This window comes from Mus caroli, chromosome 2 (genome assembly GCF_900094665.2).
Source record: "Mus caroli chromosome 2, CAROLI_EIJ_v1.1, whole genome shotgun sequence".
NCBI classification, from domain to species: domain Eukaryota; kingdom Metazoa; phylum Chordata; class Mammalia; order Rodentia; family Muridae; genus Mus; species Mus caroli.
This window is the reverse complement of record NC_034571.1, coordinates 11545767-11568402: the sequence shown is the minus strand read 5'-3', so window position 1 is coordinate 11568402 and position 22636 is coordinate 11545767. Positions and strand designations below refer to the sequence as shown.

General features: G+C 39.2%; 1 protein-coding gene across 16 annotated transcripts in view; it reads right to left on the bottom strand.

The window, feature by feature from the left end:
- The window catches only part of Cacnb2 (calcium voltage-gated channel auxiliary subunit beta 2), a 385021-nt gene that overhangs the window by 16105 nt on the left and 346280 nt on the right, over positions 1–22636 (bottom strand). For 9 of the 16 annotated variants that reach the window (XM_021156782.2, XM_021156781.2, XM_021156784.2 and 6 more), the window contains 5 exons: positions 13108–13230; positions 11250–11386; positions 8043–8119; positions 3945–4078; positions 412–492 (listed from right to left, as the gene is read on the bottom strand). In XM_021156782.2, the coding sequence (XP_021012441.1) occupies positions 412–492; positions 3945–4078; positions 8043–8119; positions 11250–11386; positions 13108–13230 (552 nt within the window). Of the gene's footprint in view, positions 1–411; positions 493–3782; positions 3803–3944; positions 4079–8042; positions 8120–11249; positions 11387–13107; positions 13231–22636 lie in introns of all 16 variants that reach the window. The other 7 variants (XM_021156785.2, XM_029473857.1, XM_021156790.2 and 4 more) reach the window with 1 other exon arrangement.

Genomic DNA, 22636 nt, shown 5'->3' with positions numbered 1-22636 from the left:
TTTTCTGTATCCATTCCTCTGTTGAGGGGCATCTGGGTTCTTTCCAGCTTCTGGCTATTATAAATAAGGCTGCTATGAACATAGTGGAGCATGTATCATACTTCCTGTTTTTAAACCCTAATGAAGTGACAAGGTAAAATTTCTGAGTGTAGGATATTTTAATGGCAAACAATTCCTATGCAAGGGCTTGCAGGTATTCTCCATTTGATACTATTTCCTGCATGTGGTGGGTTGTAGCTAGCAGGACTACCCAAGGCAACCTTTAGGAAACGAATACCACAGCCAGAAAAGCATGCTCTGCTGCTGTGAGACAAGGTCAAACTCAGCCCATTGAATTGGGAGGGTATAGTCACAGAGCATGTTAACAGTCGCCGGCCAAGTGTGCTACAGAGAGTGGCACCCCAAACTCACCTCATACCCCTTCAGAGACGGGCCCACCAGCACCACTGGTCGCATGGAAGGTACCACATCATAAGGAGGAGTGTGCTCTGTCTGCAGAGAAATGAGACATTTTTAGATTTCTCAAAGGCAGTGGATCTGAAGTACTTTATGTATAGGGTCCTCTTTACTGAACTCTGTAATATACAAGGCACTGAATTTTCAGACAAGTACATTCATAATTGTCTCTTATTAAACCCAATGAAAAATCAGCATGTTTATTTTCCTCAGTTTAAATTACTGAATAGTCTTTGGTCTCCTTGTACTGAAACTAGTTGGTAGAACAAACAGAAACATGCCCAGTGCAGACTGGGTGCCGTAGGCTTGACTATACACTGATGACTTGCTCTGCAGATACACTTGGGTTTTCTGAAGAGCTGAAAGGATCATGGTTAATCATGAAAAGAAAGATAAATTCCTGTCTCCTTTGCATGTGATATGTTGGCCTTACCCGTAAAGCACCTAGTTTCCAAGCATGTGTTTCTAACTGCCAAAAGCTTGGAATGCTACTGAGATTACGAGGAAGCAGAAATTGGCTTGCAAGCATGCAGTCATTACCATTGGTCACAGCTTCATGATTAATGCCTTGGGATTTGGCGCCTCTGTTTTGTTTTGTTTTGTTTTGTTTGACATTTATCAAGTTCTCAAATCAAGATTTATGTGTATTGGAAGGAAGATGAACAATTTGTCATCATTTGACTACCTTGCATATCCAATCTGTTTCTGAAGCACACATTAGTGAGTTTCTGTTCCATAACTGATTCATGCCTTTCAGTAGGTAATTTGTTACACTTTAAAGAAGACGAGGGTAGGAGCTAAATTTTATTGCTGTTTCCAAAACAATCGCCATTGAGCTTGATTTCTTCTATTGAAAACTTGAAACTCAGATAACACAGTTAGCTTGATGAAATGTAAACAAGCTCTTGTACTGGGTAGTTGTAAAGCGATGTGGAAATGCCCCTTTTAAATAAGCATTAGGACAGGGGAAAGGGGTTGTAGATACTTGATGAGCAAACCAATCATTCTCATATGCATGAGTTCTGTAAGACAGCCTCCCTTAAGGAGTGCCATAAGTGTCACATCTAACAAAGGAAAGCTTTTTTATGATATTTTAAGGATCTGACTAACTGAGGTACATATAATATTTATATCATTGTGTTACTGAAAAGCACTTGACTGTTGCTTAAAATCACCAATCACAAACTTGTTGTATTTTGATATTTCTGTTGCTTATAGGCTATCTAGACACACATCAAATTTAATGGTGTCAACCACACCCGTAGTTATAGACCATATAATCAAAAGAAAAAATATATTGCTGTGAAAGGGCTATTCACCTTTTACTGCTCAACATTTTCCCTAGCACTCAAAACTTCCCTTTAATAGACATAATAAAGGTAAAATGCATATTTGAGTGAAATAAAAAACCAAGACCAACACAGTACAGTAACATCACAAAAGCCAAACAAGCAGACAAGCAGCACCCTACGAGCAACCTAAAACACAGAAGACAGCTGGTGTGGACTCACACACAGCCGCCTCTCTAGTTCTGCATTCTATGTTATCACAGAGTAAGGAACACAAGAAGAATGAGCAACTGTGCCGCAGGCATCATATGCATATTTGTTAAGTGATTACATTTCATATCACTTGGGTTTGTACTGAAAATACCTAGAAGTCATATATATCCTTTGATACTACAGTAAGACTCCTTCACCCTTTTATCATTAAGTATAGGATTATAAATTGCAATAACTATTAAGAAAAGATAGGACTTTAATTACTTTAGCCTGTGATAGCCACCAGCAAAGGGTAACCCATGCTGACCATCAGACAGCTTCTCTGTCAGCAGGGTTAACAAGGGAAATTACCTTGTTTGATGGAATATTGATACTTTGTGCTGTATTATTAATGACAACATTTTTATCTGTCCTTTTTATCTAAACCATTTTAGTGGAAACATTAGGATAAACCTGTTTAATGTTTTCCAATTTGCAGGATAGTAAACTGCAAAATACTCTCTGATGAACATGATCAGCTTGATGCTGTTACTTGGTGAAGTCCGGAGTGGCTGAGCACTGTTGGCTTTCTAAGAAACATCTGCAATGTGGGCACCTGAGGTTACCTAGCTGCAAGCTTCAGTTGTGAAGACAAGGCTGGACCAGAGAGGTGGCCCACTCTTGTGGAAGATCATCATGCTAGGGGTTTCTGTATCAACACAAAAGTTCAGGTGTTTAAAATTGTGCCTGGGGTTCTCTCTTTAATGATTATTTAAAAAGAAATAAAAAAGCTTATTCTTCCAAGTAAGGCAATGTAGTTAAACTTTACAGAGCAATACAGCGCTCTCTCTCTCTCTCTCTCTCTCTCTCTCTCTCTCTCTCTCTCTGTGTGTGTGTGTGTGTGTGTGTGTGAAGGTAATTTGCTGAAAATCTAGGGCAGGATAAATATTACTTTATATATAAGTTTAAAAATATCCATTCTTGTGCAATGCATGGTAACATTAGGGATTGTGAGTCTAAAGCATAGTGGATGTGGAAGATAAAAGGTACTGGGTCAAAGGAGGAGAAAAAAATGGAAATGGAGGGCAATATTTAAAATATACTGTTATTAAACAATGAAACACACTGAGAGAAAACTTGGGATTTCCCTGGAGTTTCTGCTCAGGCTACAGCAGTGGTATGTGGCATCCTGACTGACCAATGGCAAAGGCTCTTCATGTGGCCAGCAGCCCCATTGTCTGATAGATGTGAAGCTGCCATCTGACTGATGGATAAGGCAAGAACACTGGGAGGGTGTTTATACATGATGACAGGAAAAACTCACAGTAAACCGCCAAACAAGTCTGCAGTTTTCCACTGGTCTTGTTCATCTGCAGATTTTGCACCTAATGGATTAGAAGTTTAAATACTGACTGAATTAAAAATTGAATGACCTCTTTTTTTTTTAAAGCATAAGCAATGTACCTGGATAGCATAAAGAAGTATCCAGTAACTGCTTTAATGTGCTTGATTATAATTTATGTTTCTGGAAAAAAGAAAGGCAGACAATAAAAATATGTACACATGTACAACTGAGGTGTGCTGGTCAGACAGTCAGGCCTGAACATCCTTGAGTATTTAAACAAAGTCCCTTGGTAGCATGTATCATTCCATCAAAAAGGATAATTATTGTAATGGCATTTCAACAGGTCACCCACTGCATTTAGTTGCTGTGAGATACATGGATTCAGTTAGCTATTGATGGACTGTCCTAGGACCAGGAAGACTGCACTTAATAAAATCAAGTGGATTGATGCTAATGATGCCGTTGGCAGGAGAAACACAGGCATGTCAATGTCAACTTACCGACTTCTGCTTCTGCTTTGCTACAGCAGCATGGAAAAGAAACAAAGAATAACAGAGCATGCATGTTATTGACTTGTCAAAGGACGCAGACATAACAGGACCAGAAGTGTGACGCAGTGCGGCGGAGCAAGTGAACAACAGGAGCTGGGAAGTTGGGGTTACCTTCTTAAAGAAGGGCATTCTTTTCTCTTTGGAGTGGGGTGATGTTACACTGTTTGCACTGGGCTTAGGGGAGCGGTGGTTTGCTGGAATATCATTCTCTTCTGCATCTAAGCCAGTAGCATCTATGTCTATAGCTATATACAGACAAACAATTCAAAAGTCATCAGGTGGATAGGAGAGGAAAAGCAGGTTATAAAGAAAATAAAACAAAAGCAAATAGAATAACCAATGCAGAAGATTCATCATGAATGTGCAGTCTATTACACAGAGTAAAATATGTAAGACATGTGAAGGATGCAATGCAGTCAACTCTAACAAGACTGAAAGATACCCTTGTGATAGCTGCTTGCACAAGTCGGTGCAAGATCTCCTGAGAGCTTGTAGAGGAATACTTTGCACTTGCTTCAAACATTGTATTCTCCATATTAGATTATAAATGTAATTTACAAAGCACTTGGCCTCAGTACAAGGTCATACCCCAGCTCTTAGGTAAAAGACAAGTACTTTGGAAACATTTAATATGATAGGCTTCGGTCTTCTCATTTTTTCTGATTTTATGTAAGGAGAACAGGGACCAGTTAAAAAGTTTCATTAAAATTATAACATTTAAGGAAAAAAGAATAGAAAGCCCTTGATCCACGATACACCAAAGAAATCATAAATGATTGTTAGGGTGTTCTGGGACACACAGGATTGAAGTGACTTCAAGGTAGAATGTGTGTCCTCAGATAGCCTGATTGATGACTGATGGGAAATACCAGATTAACAAAATCATTCTATCAAAGTCAGTTAGGATTTGGGTGGTTCCCTAGCCTCTGAGGCAGAGTCCAAGAGCCCCAAAGAACAGGCCTCTTGTTTCCTCAGGAGTAAATGGTCCAGGTTGGGTGCTTGGAGTGTTTTCACTTCTGAAACTCATTTCCCTGAAAATATAGCTCTAAAACCAGTAAGTGAAAAAAAAAGATGCATAATTTCATTTTCAAGGTTATGAAAACTTTCTACATGAAATTGCTGTGGAATTTTAATCAACTACAGAATCAGGTAGGGAGTTTCTAAGATCAACTCAAATCAACCTGTGTTTTTAAGACTCAGAGGCTGAACCCACAGAATGCAAGGGGCTTATTCTTAGCATAAGTCCAGCAGTGCCAAACTGTGGACCCATGGCTCCTGCCTTAGAATTGGGCCCATGACTGCATCACACCACCTTGTAGGTGAGATGCTTTCACCATCTAGATGTATTCTTTCCATTCCTTTTACTTCCCCATTGGTCATGTGCTCAGAATCAGGGTTTAGAACAGTATCAGAACTGAGCTTACTAGATAATTACTTCATGGTTGAGAGTAGGTCAAGCATTAGAAAAGGAAATGTGTCCACCTTATATGGCCTTGCACATGACATATTAACTCCTGAACAGATTGCATAATGCACTGATTTAAAGAATAACTAGTTAGAGTAACAGTTTGGTGCTTAGGATCAGCTACCCTGAAACACAACCTAAATTGAATTACCTCTCCTGGCCTTTTCAAAGCACCCAAGATCATCTGGTACACAGCATATTATTGTGCAGTTTTAGACCAGAGAGTGGTGGATCTCCTGTTTAATTGTTTTTGTTTGTTTGTTTGTTTGTTTGATTAGTTCAGAAGTTTGTGAAGGGGCGAACCTCTGGCTAGCCAGCACAGTCTTGCAGCTCTGCTATTTTATGGGTAAGGGACTTTCTTTTGGTCTAGTTTATGCATACTAATTAGTTAAAGGTTCAGATCTTGGTCTGCAGAGAAATGCCACAGTCATAAAATTTCGGGTGTTTGGAACCAATCTAGACATTTACACTACACTACAGCTTTGCTCACAGCGAAAAATTTCTTTATGGTGCCCTTTAACAAGGAAGCACACTGTTAAAAACTTCCGGACATGAAGGTGGGAATCTAGGTTACTATTATAAAATAATAGCTCTTAACCAATAATATCAAGTCTCTTTCCCTTCTGGTGGCATATTCCCATATACTTTATCCTTCCAACCTTTCACTGGGTTTATGAAGAGCCACATCTGGAGACAAGCCACCCTCCAAGAACTTTATTGGAACTGAGGCTAGAAATTCCAACAAATGCCAGAGTTCACAGGCCTCCAGGATGGTGACATTTCTGAATTGGATTTTAGGATTTATCTGCTGATTCTCATCAGCTGTGGTCATCAGATAGATTTGTCTTAAAAGGAAATTCTTAATGAAAGGAATTTAACCTGCAAATTTATAAAGAATGGGAATGCAAACAGGTCTAGCCCAGACAAGGGTGAGATGTTCAGTCACCCACACAGAGCCTAAATTCCAGATGGAAATTCACCTACATCTCAACAGCTCAGGCTCAAAGTCTCCTTCCAGCTCAGTGCCTGGTGACTTTTTGCTTTAGGTCTAGAAGAGTCTGTGTTTGTTCAGAAGCAATTCTAAATGCAGTGTTCAGAACACATTTAAGCTACAAGGTTTTCAACTCTTTCAGTTTTCTGTTCATTCACCTACCTCAGATGATGCTTCTGGTAAGAGACGCTACCCACACTAAGCACACGTGAGCTCCCTTACCTAGGCAAGCACCAGCATTACTCAGGGGAAAGGACTTCCATGGCATTTTTAATTTATTTTGTAGTTTGTTTTTCACTATCGTTTTCCTGCCTCATACCTTACTATTTAGAGAACCGTATTTTAGGTTACTCTTAGAGCTTGGGTCAAGTCAAGCCAAGTTCAGGGCTGAGGTCTACGCACAGGTGTAGTTTGAGGTATGTGTTGTGCATGCGCATTACATATATAGGGACTGGAAATTACTCCATGGTCTAGCAGTGAGTTGAGCAGTAAAGTTAGAACCTCTGGTAAGCAAAACATGAAAACTATACTTGCAGGCCAGTCCATGCTTGCTATGGCACAGTTAGTTATTCTTGGTAGGAGACTTGGAAAATTGTCCCTAGGATTTCCTGAAGATTCTTTTTAGATCCATTGAGCTGCTGATAAGAAACTCATCAGAGCGAAGATATTCTGATGTTGTATATTACATTTGTTGTTTTTTTATTCCTGGCCAATCAATCTCGGTGCTTTCTAGTCTTAGCATTTAGGGAAGTTGTTCCCAAGTCCTGTATCTTTTAAATACTCCAGTGAAGTTTTAATCTCATCTTAATGTCATCATGTTAAATGTGCACTTAATTATTCCCCAGTGTACAGGAAGTTTTCAGCATTTCATTAACACAAATCAAGGTTGCCTTACCATTAGAGGATAGAAGAGCTTGTCATATCTCCAGCAGATAAGGGGTTTTATCACAATCTGATGTAACCTTCTTTCATGCTAGCCCCCCACCCCCAGCACAGTCTTCCAGACCATTCTGAGATGGCCTTTTAGGCAGTTAGGATATCTGTAAGGGCTAAAGAGGAATCCCTGCCCTTCACATGTTCCTTCCCTTGTACATACAGGGATTGCCAAGTGCTCCTCCATCATGGTAGACATATGCACCTCATCAACTCTGCAAGTCTTTCCTCCATCACAGTAGACGTATGCACCTCATCAACACTGTGCCTACTCTGAGCAGACTAGCTTGCTTACGTTTTTTCAGTGGCTTTAAATTGCTGTGAGTTATATGTGTATAGTTTTTTCAACCAATATAGATCCAAAATTGACATAATTTTCGTGTCCAGATTTTGCTCACTTAAAAGTATATGTACTTTTGTTTACTTGATAAAAGGTGTCAACTTCCAGTAAGTGCATATAGAACTTCAAGTTTGCACATGATGTAAAGCTGCCAGATTTTTATTAGACAAATTACCATAAAATACCCTGAAGTTGAAATTCACATAAAGCTTTGCTGCCCTTGACAACATGTCACAAGAGGGACTAGGGTAACCAATTAAATTACCACTGTTTCTTCTATAAAAACTTAGTGCAAACACAGGCGACTTTCTTGCTTGATATTCAATACCAGGAAATATGGTCCATATATCCCCTAATTTCATGGAAGCCTCTTTATATCTGATGAATTTCCACATTTGTAGGTTTGTAAACTCATGCAACTAAAGAAGTCTGGGGAAGCATGAAGGGCACATGCATGGTCAGCACTGATGACCTACTCACCAGATGATGGCGGTGTCGATTTTCTGGAACTGGGTACTATGTCACCCAAACTGGATGATGAATTCCCTCCTGATTTACTGAAGGAAACCAAACATTCAGATTTAAAGGCAACAGTTGTTTCAGATACAAAAACATTGTACTTCTGGATAAATGTTATAATGAATAAATTATGTTTTTATTGAACTCTCAAAAAATGCGTATTTGTTTAAAGGAAGCAGTCATTCACCAGTGGAGACTTCTGTGGTACTTGAAACAGTTTTATGATAGTTTTGGTCTTGAATTTGTTTTTTGGTTTTTTTTTTTTCCTTTATGTTCCTGAGGATATGGGAAAGAGCTAGGATAATTTCTCTGGCTCTCAAGTTCCATGTCCAGATCTTAGATAGGCAGACAGGGAACACATGCTTTGCCTTTACATTTATAGGATGTGGAGGTAAAGAGTATGGCCTCAATGCTAACACCTAAAATTCATGTGTCCTCACTTAGATCAAGTTCCTTTGGATTAGCTTGATTATTTTTAGTAGCTTAAGATTAAAAGTACAGCTTTCATGGTAACCTGCAAAAGATAAGCAATTGGGACAAAGCAGTCTCCCGATTCACCAATCTTTAAGACACAAGAGTAAACTTAAACAAGGATTACAATATGAATTAACCAGAAGACAATAGTGAACATTTTCAAAACAAGCTTAACAAGAAGGACTCCACTTGGTTAAGTTGTGAAGATTATTCAACACTTCTGAACAGGGCAAAGGAGAATCCAGTAAAACATGCTTTATAAGGAAGTGTCATAATGACATCTAATATATTGTATGCTAGTTTTAAATGTAAAAAAATTAAAAAATCAAAGTTTAAAAATCCTTCTCAGTTACCAGACTCAAGTGTGATGGAGCATTTGCTTGCGTGTTTGAGAAATGTTGGAGTTGATAGAATGGATGGTTCACCAGGATAGAGGAATGCGTGCCATCCCTTAACACATAGAACCCAGAAATACGCTATCTGATTATGAATGTCATGGAATTCAAACAATATAACTGCACTGACCTGTGCATCTTATCATGGATGATCCAGGGTCTACTAGGAAAAACCATGTACCATGTGTGTGCCTCAAGAGGCACTGCTGCCCTAGGTAAATACTGATATGCAGTTAAAAGTTCTGCCCTTGCTGGTTGAATTTTTTTCCTACTCTTCTAGCATTTTAATACACAAAGCAAAGGACAATCACTTTACTAAACAACCAGCAGGTGAGCTCTGCGTCTCCCTAAAGTTTAAATCCTGCTCACCCAAAAAGGACATAAAGGAGTGTATATAGCTAGTAAAAAGTGGAGTTTATGGAATCACTTTTGGGAAATGCGAGAGGATGCTTGTTGCTAAGACCAAGCACCTCCTTCCTGCAGCTTTCATCTTTTGTTTGTATGCCTCCTAAACTCCAAAGCCTAACTTTAGATCAAGCACAGGTTTGCTCTTCTGATTTATGAGTTTTAATAGGCAGTATACTATGTTGTGCAAAATTGTGACAGATGCCGCTAATACATAAAACATTCAGAGGATGATGTGACATTCACATGACAAGTTCTTGAACTGTGCTCTGGTATTAATGCCTTTGATGTTTGTTAGTCTTTTTAAACATTTTTATTCTTATACATGAGTGTTTTGCCTACATATATGTAAATGTACCACCTGTGTGCAATGTCCATGGAGGCCTGAAGAGGGCATCTGATTCCTGGAACTAAGGTTACAGACAAGTGTTAGACTCCATGTGGGTATTGGGAACTGAACCTGGGTTCTCTGGAAGAGCACCATGACATTACTTAACTGTAGAGGCATCCCTCTAGCCCCTGATTTTTGTCAGTCTTTGAAATTTTTGTGTATGTGTATATATATATATTACATATATATATATACACACACATATGTGTATATAAATACACATACATATGTGTATATATATGTATATATAATACAAATAAATATATATCTGCATATTTACATAAAATTCAGCCTTCTGAAGTATGTATGTTATATATATATACACACACATATATATGTATATATATGTGTGTGTGTGTGTGTGTCTGTATGTATATACACAGACATACACACTGACTTTGATTATGTCCTTACAAAATATATAAATGTTTCGAAAGGCAAATGTAAATACTTGTGGAAGAGAGTGGATGTCCTTAGGCATACCTAGATAAAAGTTTGGTAGACAGATGCAATGAAATAAAATCATGAAAGTCAAAGAAACATTATACAGTTTGAAGAGGGAGTAACCCAGCTCTGTACAATAAATTGCAAGACAGTAGGAGTGTGACAGTGATCAAGTTCTGGTTTTAATGAGGCAACAGCCAGTTTCACTCATTTCGTGACAGTAGGTGAAAAATACTTCCTAACATTAAAATTTTAGCACTAACAATGGAGTTGACATTATACAAACAAGCAAGTTGTAATGGAGTAAGACTGAAACTCAGCCACCCACAGGAAGATAAAGCCTTCCCCTCCTTTCTCCTTCCATCCATGTGAGAAGCATACTGCATTCTTCACCTTGGCTATACAGGCTTCAGTATGAAGTTCACCTCCTGGGTGAGAAGCCCTCTTAATGAATGTCTTGCTGAAGGGAAGCCAAGAGTAAGCCTCCTAAGAAGGCCTCATCAGAGTAATAGACCTAGCCTATTGCACAACTTCAGCTAACTGCTATTCATGAAGGCAATTTTGCTTCATACATGGTGTCTTTTTCTGTGCTAAACAGTTGGTAGAATTGAAAATTGGATCTCTCAAGTGAAAATGAAACCAAGAGACCACAGGAGCTGCTATTTGTCAGTGATGCCTGAGGCTGATATCCCTCAAGCATCTGCCAGCCACATTGGGCAGCTACAGACAGACACTGGGATTAGTCACTGTGGTTGCTGCTTGCCTATGTTCAGCAAATGATTCGGATTTCAGAGTCTCCTCTGTGCTGAAGGCAAAACTTAGTGCTTTGTAACCATAGCTATTTTTATTAATGATCATAATCAATTGATTCTCAATTAGAATCAGAAGCTGGAATGAAGTGTTTTTTAAAAGAACCCGTGATGCTCTCTATGAACAGCATCAGCATCTGCTCAATATACACTAAGGATCACAGTACTCAGCAAGCAACAGGACAGAAGCGAGGACAATGTCTGCATTTTTATATAAACAGTGATTTTTTTTTGTTGTTGTTGTTCATACCTGGAATAGAATTTCCCTTGCTTGGCTCTCTGTTCGTGCTGTAGCCTCATGTTCTCTAGTTTGACTGGGCTTGGAATAAATCCGATTTCACAGCCTTCTTTAACCAGCCGTCCTATCCACCAGTCATTATTAAATTTCTACACACAAAATCCAAAGTATTAGAATCAGTTCAAGAGGTTTAAACATCTGAATTGACTTCTTCTACATCAACTGTTTTCACGGGAGAAAAACATGGCAGTTAGAAGCATACATCTAATACCAAAATTCAAGAAGCCTTTGGGTTTTTGTGTTCAGCTCAGAAAAGTGTGTGCCCAGCTTGGTGTGGCTAGCCAGCAGTCCAATAAAGACTGCATCTCCTTGGTTTTCCCTTTCCAGTGCTGCATTTAGGTCTAAGCTGAGATATGTAATAATTGGTCAACATTCAAAGATTAATATCTCTAGCAAGAGACAATCAGGAGCTAGGAAGTCTTACAGAGTTCTTTTGCTTATGAAAGTGGTTTAATTCAAAGTATTAATATTGAAGAAGAATACTGAAATATACTTGAAATATTCTGTATCAGCAAAATGTACCTCTGCAGTTTTATAAGCATACAGTACAGCATTCACATGTGGTTTTTCTCATGTTTATGCTGATAGCTTATCTTGCAGGTAAATATTTATCTTGAATCTTCAGGATCTAATTTTATTTTCCTCAATTAAATCTATTATCAAGTATTTTATAAAATGCTCATGATTTTTCTTTCTGTAGTACAAAATGATTCTGCTCAAAGTATTAGCATCAAGAAAAGTCTCTATATTAGTTTAACTTCCTGTTGTATGTTCACCTGTTCCTGTGGATGCTCACCATCAATTCTGAACACTTTGATTTCCTTTTTTTTTTTTTTTGCATCCATTTTTTTTTTTTTACATCTTTGTCTAAGACTTGTTGCAGTTGTGAGCTCTCTAGCCTCCTTCACTTGCATTAGTTAGAGCATGGCCCAGTTAATTTTCATACTCTCCCTGTGTGAACACCTCCAACTCTAAATTCCCTCAGGTCCAAAAAAAAAAGTGAACTCTAGGAAAAATTATCATGTCCCACAGAGCACACATGTGATATGTGGACACCAAAAAAAAAAAAAAAAGTAATTAAACGTGAACTTTTCTAATTTAAAGGCTGTCCTTGTCTGTTTAGGGTAACAGACATTTTCTTGGCATCAGCTTCCTTCCTGTCTCACTTGCTCTATTTCCCACCATTCCATTCTGCTGCAGAAGTGAAGCTTCTCTGGTGGGAAGAAGCAACTGAACTCTTCCAGGGAGGCAGGCATGGAAGTTCACAACTGGACTCCCAGCACCCAGGTGAATGAGGTGGAGGGAAGGATGGTGGGTAGTAGGGAGTTGTTGCAAATTTGAGGCCAGGTTGGGCTATATACTGAGTTTTAGAGCCAGGGCCACATAAAAGATTCTAGGTCAGCCTGGGCCACAGAGTGAAATCTTGTCTCATTAAAAAAAAGAAGAAAAAAAAACCTAAAAAGCCTCTTCCTTATATGACTCTGACTTCAGTCATCAGGAAAAACATTACCAGTAGTCAATCAAGATAAATCATTAAGAGATAAAAGGCAGGGCACACATAAAATTGGATCACTCAGCAAAATAGTTCCTAATTTCTGGGGCACAAAGCCCAAAGGGGCCCTGGCCATCCTGCTAGGAGCCTCTGACTCCTTTCTACATTGAAGTTTATTTATATCAGAAAAGGTTCTAAGACACCGATTTAGCTGCGGGTTATACAACAGCAGTTAGAACTAAGTCTATTTCACAACACTAAGAAGGAAGTGAGAGCTGAAGGTGAAAAATCACATGGAAGGAAACAAATTCTCCTTACTTCTTTAACATGCAGAAAATCTTTTGCCTCGAAGGAGATGGCCATGCCAGGCACCGGAACGTCATCCTCCTGGGCTGCGCTGTATCTGACATTGGTCCGAACTGCAAATGCAACAGGTTTTGTCTAAAAAGGGATGGGAAGAAAAACAGTAAGAAAAGAAATAAATGACAGTGCCTTTCTCCCTTAATTACAAAGACACCCTCCAAACACTGTTGGAATAACTACTTCTTCCCATTGGTTCATCATAACAAAGCCGCTTGTTAGTATTCTCAATGAATGTGATAGCTCTCAGCCACATCCACCCACTTCCAAACTAGAAAAGAAAAGCTATTCTTTTTGAAAGCACTGAGGGGAGAAAAGCTAAGATATATGAATGAAATATGTGTTTCAACCTTACAACAGGCAACAATCTGAAAACAGGACGCATACACAATGCCCAATTCATTGGTTTGGGTGGGAAAAAGCAAAACGATAGAAACATCCTCCCTACCCTGAACATCCATTTCAATTAAGCAATAACAATGTATTTCCCAGTGGTATAATGTTTGAGATGGAAAAATAACTAGCGAATATACATTCCAGCCTTAGCAACTATTCATAGCTGCAGGGAATTTCGAAAGCACTGACCTTTTTATCCAACCATTTTTCCTCCTTGAGTTCACTCAGCCACTAAAGATAACATTCATTTAGTCATCTTTCACTTTTTGGTGCTTCTGAAAATTCACAGATAAGTATCTGTTCTCTCTCTATATATGCATATTCTGGAGATAAATAAATTAAGGAGGTTGATTGTGTGGCATGCATATCCTGAGACCAGTGGCTACTTTCCCTTCTTGCTTCCTCTCTCCTGAGTATAAGATCAAACAGAAGCTAAGACACCCTGGTCTTATAGAGGGCTCATGGGATGCAGAGCAGCAGAAAACATGGTTATAGACCAGTACCAAAATCTGGGACACAGTGGGACCCAAGAGATGATCTAGACCTTGAGGGCAGAAAAGCTGGGTCAGCCTTCTAGATTGAAAATCAGGAGAAGCTCTGAGACTGAGTTCAAGCGACCTTTTTCCCAGCCTCAGACGGATGGGCTTCCCAGGTTTATCAGAGTTGAAGATAAGGTGACAAAAAAATAGCTTGCATAGACTTGGGGCTATCTCACAGCCCTGCTTATTTATGCTTCTGCAGGGAGAGCTGAGTGTTGTAGCATTGCATTTACACCCATGTTTTGATTCAGGGTCATTACTAGGATACCAGGTTGGTGTAGAATCAGAGTGGTCATTCCATTGTTGTGGAACTATGTTACGGCTCTAAGGACTGCATTCTCAGGCCAGTCTCATGGCTCTGGTGTACTATTCCTGAATCCTTTTCTAACTTGCTTTTCTTCTGTGAGATACCTGAGGTAGAAGTGCATAATTGAGCCCAGTTTAACTTCTTATGACCTTGTGCCAATATGCCATGTGGGCATATGTTACATCCTTTAACGTCGACTATTAACTTGTCTGTGCTTTATTGCCCTCTTTATGGCAAATAGAACTAAAGGCTTACTACGGATTACCTTGTGGAGTAAACCCGAACAGATCACCAAATCAATAAACACAATGTCACAAGACAGTAGCACCTCACTCTCCAGGCCATGAAGTAGAAGTGCTTTAAGAACATAAAAGCTATGTCTTAATTACCATAGTGTCTTCAGCCTATTCAGTATTCTTCCAATACTTATGGGGACAAGAACCAATTACAAGTGTTAAAATCCTCTGTTCTTTTCTTACAGGTGGCTCTTTGCCTTGTATGTGCATGGCTAATTATAAAACTATAAAAGCAAGAGTTTGGGAATGCCTGTCCACTGACAGGTAGTGTACTGCGTACTGTGCATAGATTGTGGCATGCCACTAAGTTGTTCACAGCTCTTCTTCCCAAGTCAAGAAATGGGCTCCAAAAGCTTTCCCAGAAACCGGGCATGGTGGTTCACATGGGTAACCCCAACACTCGGAAAGCTTAGGCAGAATGAGAATGTGTTGAAGTCAACCTGGGCTCAAGAGCAAGGCCAACTAACTTTATAGGAACAACACGTACCACAACTAAAATTGTCTCAGGATGTACACAGTGGAGTAGGTGTTCAAGCCCAATCATCTCCCCACAAAGCCCACATTCTTTAAAGCAAAGCAAAGCCAAGGAAATTTAAAGTGCTCTGTTCATGGCCATTTTAGGCTACTTAGATGTCTGTGTGGAATTCTGAAGAACTAAAAATTATATTTTACACAGTGTTTAAAAAAAATGATCTGTGGGGCTGGAAAGACAACTCCACAGTAAAGAGCACAGACTGTTATTGCAGAGGTCCTGAGTTCAATTCCCAGCAACCATATGGTGGCTCACAGCCATCTATAATGGGAATCTAATGCCCTCTTCTGGTGTATCTGAAGTGCACTCACATACATTAAAAAAAACCAAAAAGCCTTGTACCCCTACTGCCCCTAGACAAAGCCATGAGTCTATACCTTGCTTCTCCCAGTAACTGAGCAGGTTCACAAGGGAAAACTGCTGGTGTTCATTAGAAAAGTCACATACTTTCATACTGCTGTGCTTGAATGAACTTGAGGTCTAGTACATCAGTAATAGTGCTTAGCATTAATTTTCATTTATTTAGCTATATCTTTCCTTTTGATCTCTTTTTTTCCTCAAGCTATAAGGCAGTTTCATGCAATGAGATTCGAGCAGTTAAAATACTTGTGGTTTCATAGATTCTAAAGGTTCCATAGCTACTTAGGGACACTGTGAGGAAGGACATAGCCACTTCCATTCTGGAGAAGAAAAAAAGAAAATGAAAGAAAAAAAAAAAAGAAAGCATGGAAAATTCCTTGTGATAATGAATATTAAGGGTTAGCTAAGGATTTTTTTATTAGCCCGAAAGCTATTTCAGGAACATGATAGCCTTACTGTGCAAGATGATTTTTTTGTTTGTTTGTTTTTTCAAGACTGATTCTCTGTGTACCTCTGCCTTGGATGCCCTAACTCACGGCACTTCACAGAGTCCCTTAGATCTCCTCATTACATCCATATTCCTCAATACTATTTCCTTACAGAGTTTTCATTAGTTTATACTTTTCATTATTGACTTCTTCTAGAGATGACTACTCCCCATTCTGAGGTGAGTAATGCAGTCACCTGGATTGTTGCTGAAGATCCAAGCCACCTGGTGTCACTACCACCCTGTGTTCCTTTAATATAACACTTGGGCTAGAGACAAAAAAGGATTCTCAAAATATCTCCTAACACTGCCCGAACTGTCCACCTTCAGCTTACTCCATCCCTTTACCCTCACCTTAGTGACACAGTCTGTCTAGGGTCAGTCACTGACAGATGTGTACACGGAAAGTTAATCTAGCAGGTCACAGTGGTCTTGGATAGCTGTGTGGCCACAGGACTTTTATCTCTAATGAATGCTGCCCTAGCTCTACAGGAGCTCCTGTGGAGGCCCACCAGAGATGAGCTTAAGGCTTATAACAGGAGCCCTCTCATGTCCCCACAGCCTTCTGCAGGCACTAGGCTTCGCTATCAGCAATTATCACAAGTAGAAGATAATATGTTATAGACACTTTTGTTCACAAGGTAGATCATCATAGAACCAGCTCTAGCTTTCTTCCCTGTAGATGACTTAATGAGTTCATATTTAAAATAATAATTTTAATGAATACAACATGATGTTTATTTTAATTTACTAAAGCATGCCAGTTGCACAATGCTATTCAATGGCCAAAGGGAATTCCCTGAAGATTAAAAATGTCTAACCATGATTAGTATGCTTATATAGATGTTCAAGTATAGACTTCTTTATTTACTCTTACAAAGATGTCTTATGTTATGTTAAATTGCAAAGCATAAATTTTTTTAGGAAGTACCAATTAGTATAAGATGAAATTTATACTATGCCTATGATGGGTTTATCTTAAACATGAACTACTCCCAACTTGTTCTCTTTTAATACATTTAAAGAAAAATATAACCTAATTTCCATTAGACGGGATGATCAAAAAGAGCAATTAAGGGGCTGGAGAGACATGGGTCAGAGCACTTTCTGCTTCTGCAGATTATGCAAGGTTGCTGCCCAGTACCCATATTGTGGCTCACAACCATCTGCAATTCCAGGTCCCGAGAATGAAATGCCTTCTGACCTCTGTTGACACCAGGCACACACATGGTACAGGCCAAACACACACAATAAATAAGTAAATGAATTTTAAAAATTCAAGCTTTTGATCTTATGTGGTGTAATATTGCTAGCAGAGATGATTCCTTAAGTTGTGAACTTTCAGGAGGTTTCTAAAGTTAGAGATAAGTAAACAGAGTAAATGTGGGGAAGGCTGGGCAGCCAAAATAAAACATAAGAAAGCCTTGTCTGAATTCTCAATGACCCATGACTCTTCAATCAGTCCAGCCATTATCACTGTTCTAGAGAAGATTGTTTGAACAACCAAAGTGTATCAAGGAACCTATCTCCAAGAGCACCTGCTCGTCAGAGTTTACAGTCTACAAAGACAGATGAGGTGTGTCAAATCTTCTAAGAGGCCAAGAAGGTGAAGACCAGAAACCTCTGTGACAGTGAAGTTCAGGACCCAGGGCTTGCTTCTGCATGCTTCTTAAGACCCCAGAGGGAGAACAGATGCTGACTCCAGACAGAAGCCATAAGCTAAGCAATGGAGATCTCGACTCGGATTCCCATGCAGATAGATTAGAACACAACCACTAGCTCTCTCCTTGGCTTCTGTGTCTTCTGTGTACTTGCTCCTTCCAAATCTCAAATAAACAGCTTCATTTACATTCTTTGCTTAAACTTCACTCACTTGCATATCCTATTTCTTAGCAACTTTCTCCCAATATTGTTTCTACCATGTCAAGTACAAAAACAGTTAAAACAAAAAAAGTGAGATGATGTGGGACTATCTCCTGACATAACAACAACACTCCCTGAGGGGCTTCAGTCAAGAAAGTGGCCCAGCAAACTCAGGCCTGTGGCACTGTCTACTCTTACCTTGGCCACCATGGTTCCATTCAGTATTTATCTCTCTCACAAGGATGGGAGGGAAGAATTTAAGTGCAATTAATAGCAGGGTATCTTTAAACGACTGCCTGGCATTTACGCTATTATAAAATGTCTATTCTGTACTTATTTAGAAAATTACACACTGCAAAGAATTTCCAAAGAAGCCTTCTAAACAAATTCGAGAAAGGCCTATTCAAAGTCTTTGCTTACAAGCGCAGACAGCCACATTATGCTTTGTGCTAATTAGCAACCATCATTTTATCCTCTGCTCAACAGCTGTGGCCTTTGCTGCATTCATCAGCTCTAGAGGTCAAAAGGTATGCACATTTTGTTTTTTTTTCCTATTTCACTTTGAGTGTTTTGTTTTTCTTGAAACACTTTCTTGAATTAAGAAGACCATCTCCATGATGGAAGCAAACATTTTGCAGAGAGTAAATTAGCACAGAAAATTGTGAGTAGCCAGTTCCAAACTTGTGAGCCTGTTTCACTGCCTACTCTTTAGAAACACAGAAACCTTGATTGATAGCCCGACTTCCCTGTTGTGAGCCTTTCTAAGGCATGGCATTGTGGTGGGCAGACAGTCCAATGGAGTAAGTGGGAATGGGGTCCAAAGAAGTGAACAGCAATGGATGAAGTGGTGTTTAGGATTGAGGGATGCTTAGTGTGACCAAATTATCACTTAAATGGCTACAAATGAGCTATGAATAAAACAAACCCTTAAAATATGAAGCGAGAGAGATGGCTAAGAGTGCTGGTTGCCCTTCCAGAGGATCCAGGTCTGAGCCCCAGCACCCACATGGCAGCTCACAAACACTCATGCCCTTTTCTGGTTTTCACAGGCACCAGAAATACACACAACACATAGACATGTATGTAGGCAAAACGTACACATGATACTAAAGTTTTAAAAAAATATTATAGTGTCTCTAGGGGTCAAAGATGTCTCAAATAACCACTCAAAACATCTTTATTCTATTCCTGGATAGCACAAACTCATTATGGCCTTCAGAGGCAAAATGTTAAAAATTAGCACTTGGGCTGCACACTTCAGTAATCCCAGCATTAAGAAGGTCAAGACAGGAGGATAAGTGTTTGAAGATGTCCTGAGCAACAGTGTTTTGGTTTTCCTCGAAACAAAACAAAACAAAAAAGCAAAACTAAATCAAATCAAATGAACAAAGTATAAGAAAGAAGCAAACAGGTACTTTTCTTGTCTCCCCTTCAATTTACATGGACCAGATCTCTGACGGTTATAATTAGGATTCAACTGGAAACAGAGACTTCTTTTTGCCAAGTGTATTTAGAATACAAGAGATAAGAATAAGCATAATTGGAATACTAACAACAGGAATTGCTATGCTTGGTAAATTATGTCAATTTCTCAGCATTAAATACATGCACACACACATGCATACAAACATGAGCTATGGAATTATTTCCAATTACTGAAAAGAATGTGTGAATGTTTGTGTGTGTGTGTGTGTGTAGTGAGTGTTAATCTATATTTTTTATTCGATGTTTTCGTCATTTACATTTCAAATGCTATGCCCTTTCCTAGTTTCCTCTCTGAAAATTCCCTATACTCTCCCATTCCCACCCCCCTTTCCCCAGCCCACCCACTCTCACTTCTTGGCCCTGGCATTCCCCTGTACTGGAGCATAGACTCTTCACAAGACCAAGGGCCTCTCCTCCCATTGATGGCCTACTAGGCCATCCTCTGCTACATATGCAGCTAGAGACATGAACTCTGGTGGTAGTTCATATTGTTGTTCCACCTATAGGGTTGCAGACCCCTTCAGCTCCTTGGGTACTTTCTCTAGCTCCTTCATTGGGGACCCTGTGCTCCAACCAATGAATGACTGTGAGCATTCATTTCTGTGTTTGCCAGGCACTGGCATAGCCTCACAGAAGACAGCTATATCAGGGTTCTGTCATCAAAATCTTGTTGGTAAATGCAATAGTGCCTGGGTTTGGTGGCTGTTTATGGGATGGATATGCAGGTGGGGCGGTCTCTGGATGGTCTTTCTTCAGTCTCAGCCCTGAACTTTGTCTCTGTAACTCTTTCCATGGGTATTTTGTTCCCCCTTCTAAGAAGGTGCAAAATATCCACTTGTTAGTCTTCCTTATTCTTGAGTTTCATGTGTTTTGCAAATTGTATCTTGGGTATTCTGAGCTTCTGGGCACTTATCAGTGAGTGCATACCATGTGGGTTCCTTTGTGATTGGGTTACCTCACTCAGGATGATATTCTCCAGATTCATTCATTTGCCTAAGAATTTCATGAAGTCGTCGTTTTTCATAGCTGAGTAGTACTCCATCGTGTAAATGTACCACATTTGCTGTATCCATTCCTCTATTGAGGGACATCTGGGTTCTTTACAGCTTCTGGCTACTATAAATAAGGCTTCTATGAACATAGAGGAGCATGTGTCCTTATTGCAAGTTGGAACATCTTCTGGGTATATGCCCAGGAGTGGTATTGCTGGATCTTCCGGTAGTACTATGTTCAGTTTTCAGAGGAACCACCAAACTGACTTCCAGAGTGTTTGTACCAGCTTGCAATCCCACCAGCAATGGAGGAGTATTCCTCTTTCTCCACATCCTCACCAGCATCTGCTGTCACCTGAGTTTTTGATCTTAGCCATTCTGACTGGTGTGAGGTGGAATCTGAGGATTATTTTGATTTGCATTTCCCCGATGACTAAGGATGTTGAACATTTTTTCAGGTGCTTCTCAGCCATTTGGTATTCCTCAGTTGAGAATTCTTTGTTTAGCTCTATACACCATTTTTAATAGGGTTATTTGGTTTTAAGGAAACCAACTTCTTGAGTTCTTTATATATATTGGATATTAGTCCCCTATCTGATTTAGGATTGGTAAAGATCTTTTCTCAATTTGTTGGTGGCCTTTTGTCTTATTGACAGTGTCCTTTGCCTTACAGAAGTTTTGTAATTTTGTGAGATCTCATTTGTCGATCCTTGATATTACAGCACAAGCCATTGGTGTTCTGTTCAGGAATTTTTCCCCTGTGTCCATATCTTCGAGGCTCTTCCCCACTTTGTCCTCTATAAGTGTCAGTGTCTCTGGTTTTATGTGGAGTTACACTTGAGCTTTGTACATGGAGGTAAGAATCAATAAATTCACATTCGTCTACATGATAACTGACAATTGATGAAAATGCTGTCTTTTTTCCACTGGATGGTTTTAGCTACTTTGTCAATGATCAAGTGACCATAGGTGTGTGGGTTTATTTCTAGGTCTTCAATTCTATTCCACTGATCTACCTGTCTGTCATTGTACCAGTACCATGCAGTTTTTATCACAATTGCTCTGTAGCACAGCATGAGGTCAGCGATGGTGATTCCACCAGAGGTTCTTTTATTGTTGAGAATAGTTTCTGCTATCCTAGGTTTTTTGTTATTCCAGATGAATTTGCAAATTGCCCTTTCTACCTCAGTGAAGAATTGAGTTGAAATTTTGATGTGATTGCATTGAATCTGTAGATTGCTTTTGGTAAGATAGTCATTTATACTATATTAATCCTGCTAATCTATGAACATGGGAGATATTTCTGTCTTCTGAGATCCTCAATTTCTTTCTTCAGAGACATGAAGTTCTTATTATACAGATCTTTTACTTCTTTAGTTAGAGTCACACCAAGGTATTTTATATTATTTGTGACTATTGTGAAAGGTGTTGTTTCCCTAATTTCTCAGCCTGTTTATCCTTTGTGTAGAGAAAGGCCATTGACTTGTTTGAGTTAATTTTATATCCAGCTACTTCACTGAAGCTTCTTATCAGGCTTAGGAGTTCTCTGGTGAAATTTTATACTATCATATCATCTTCAAAAAGTGATATTTTTGACTTCTTCCATTCCAATTTGTTATCTCCTTGGGCTCCTTTTGCTGTCTAATTGCTCTGGCTAGGACTTCAAGTACTATATTGAATAGGTAGGGAGAAAGTGGGCAGCCTTGTCTAGTCCCTGATTTTAGTGGGATTGCTTCAAGTTTCTCTCCATTTACTTTGATGTTGGCTACTGGTTTGTTGTTGCTTGCTTTTATCATGTTTAGGTATGGGCCTTGAATTCCTGATCTTTCCAAGACTTTTATCATGAATGGGTGAAGATCTAATGAGATCTTCATGTGTTTTTTTTTCTTTGAGTTTGTTTATATAGTGGATTATGTTGATGGATTTCTGTATATTAAATCATCCCTTCATCCCTGGGATGAAGCCTACTTGATCATGATGGATGATTGTTTTGATGTGTTCTTGGATTTGGTTTGTGAGAATTTTATTGAGTATTTTTGTATCAATATTCATTAGGGAAATCGCTCTGAAGTTCTCTTTCTTGTTGGGTCTTTGTGTGGTTTAGGTATCAGAGTAATTGTGGCTTCATAGAAGGAATTGGGTAGCGTACCTTCTGTTTCTATTTTGTTGAATAGTTTGAGGAGAACTGGGATTATATCTTCTTTGAAGGTCTGATAGAACTCTGCACTAA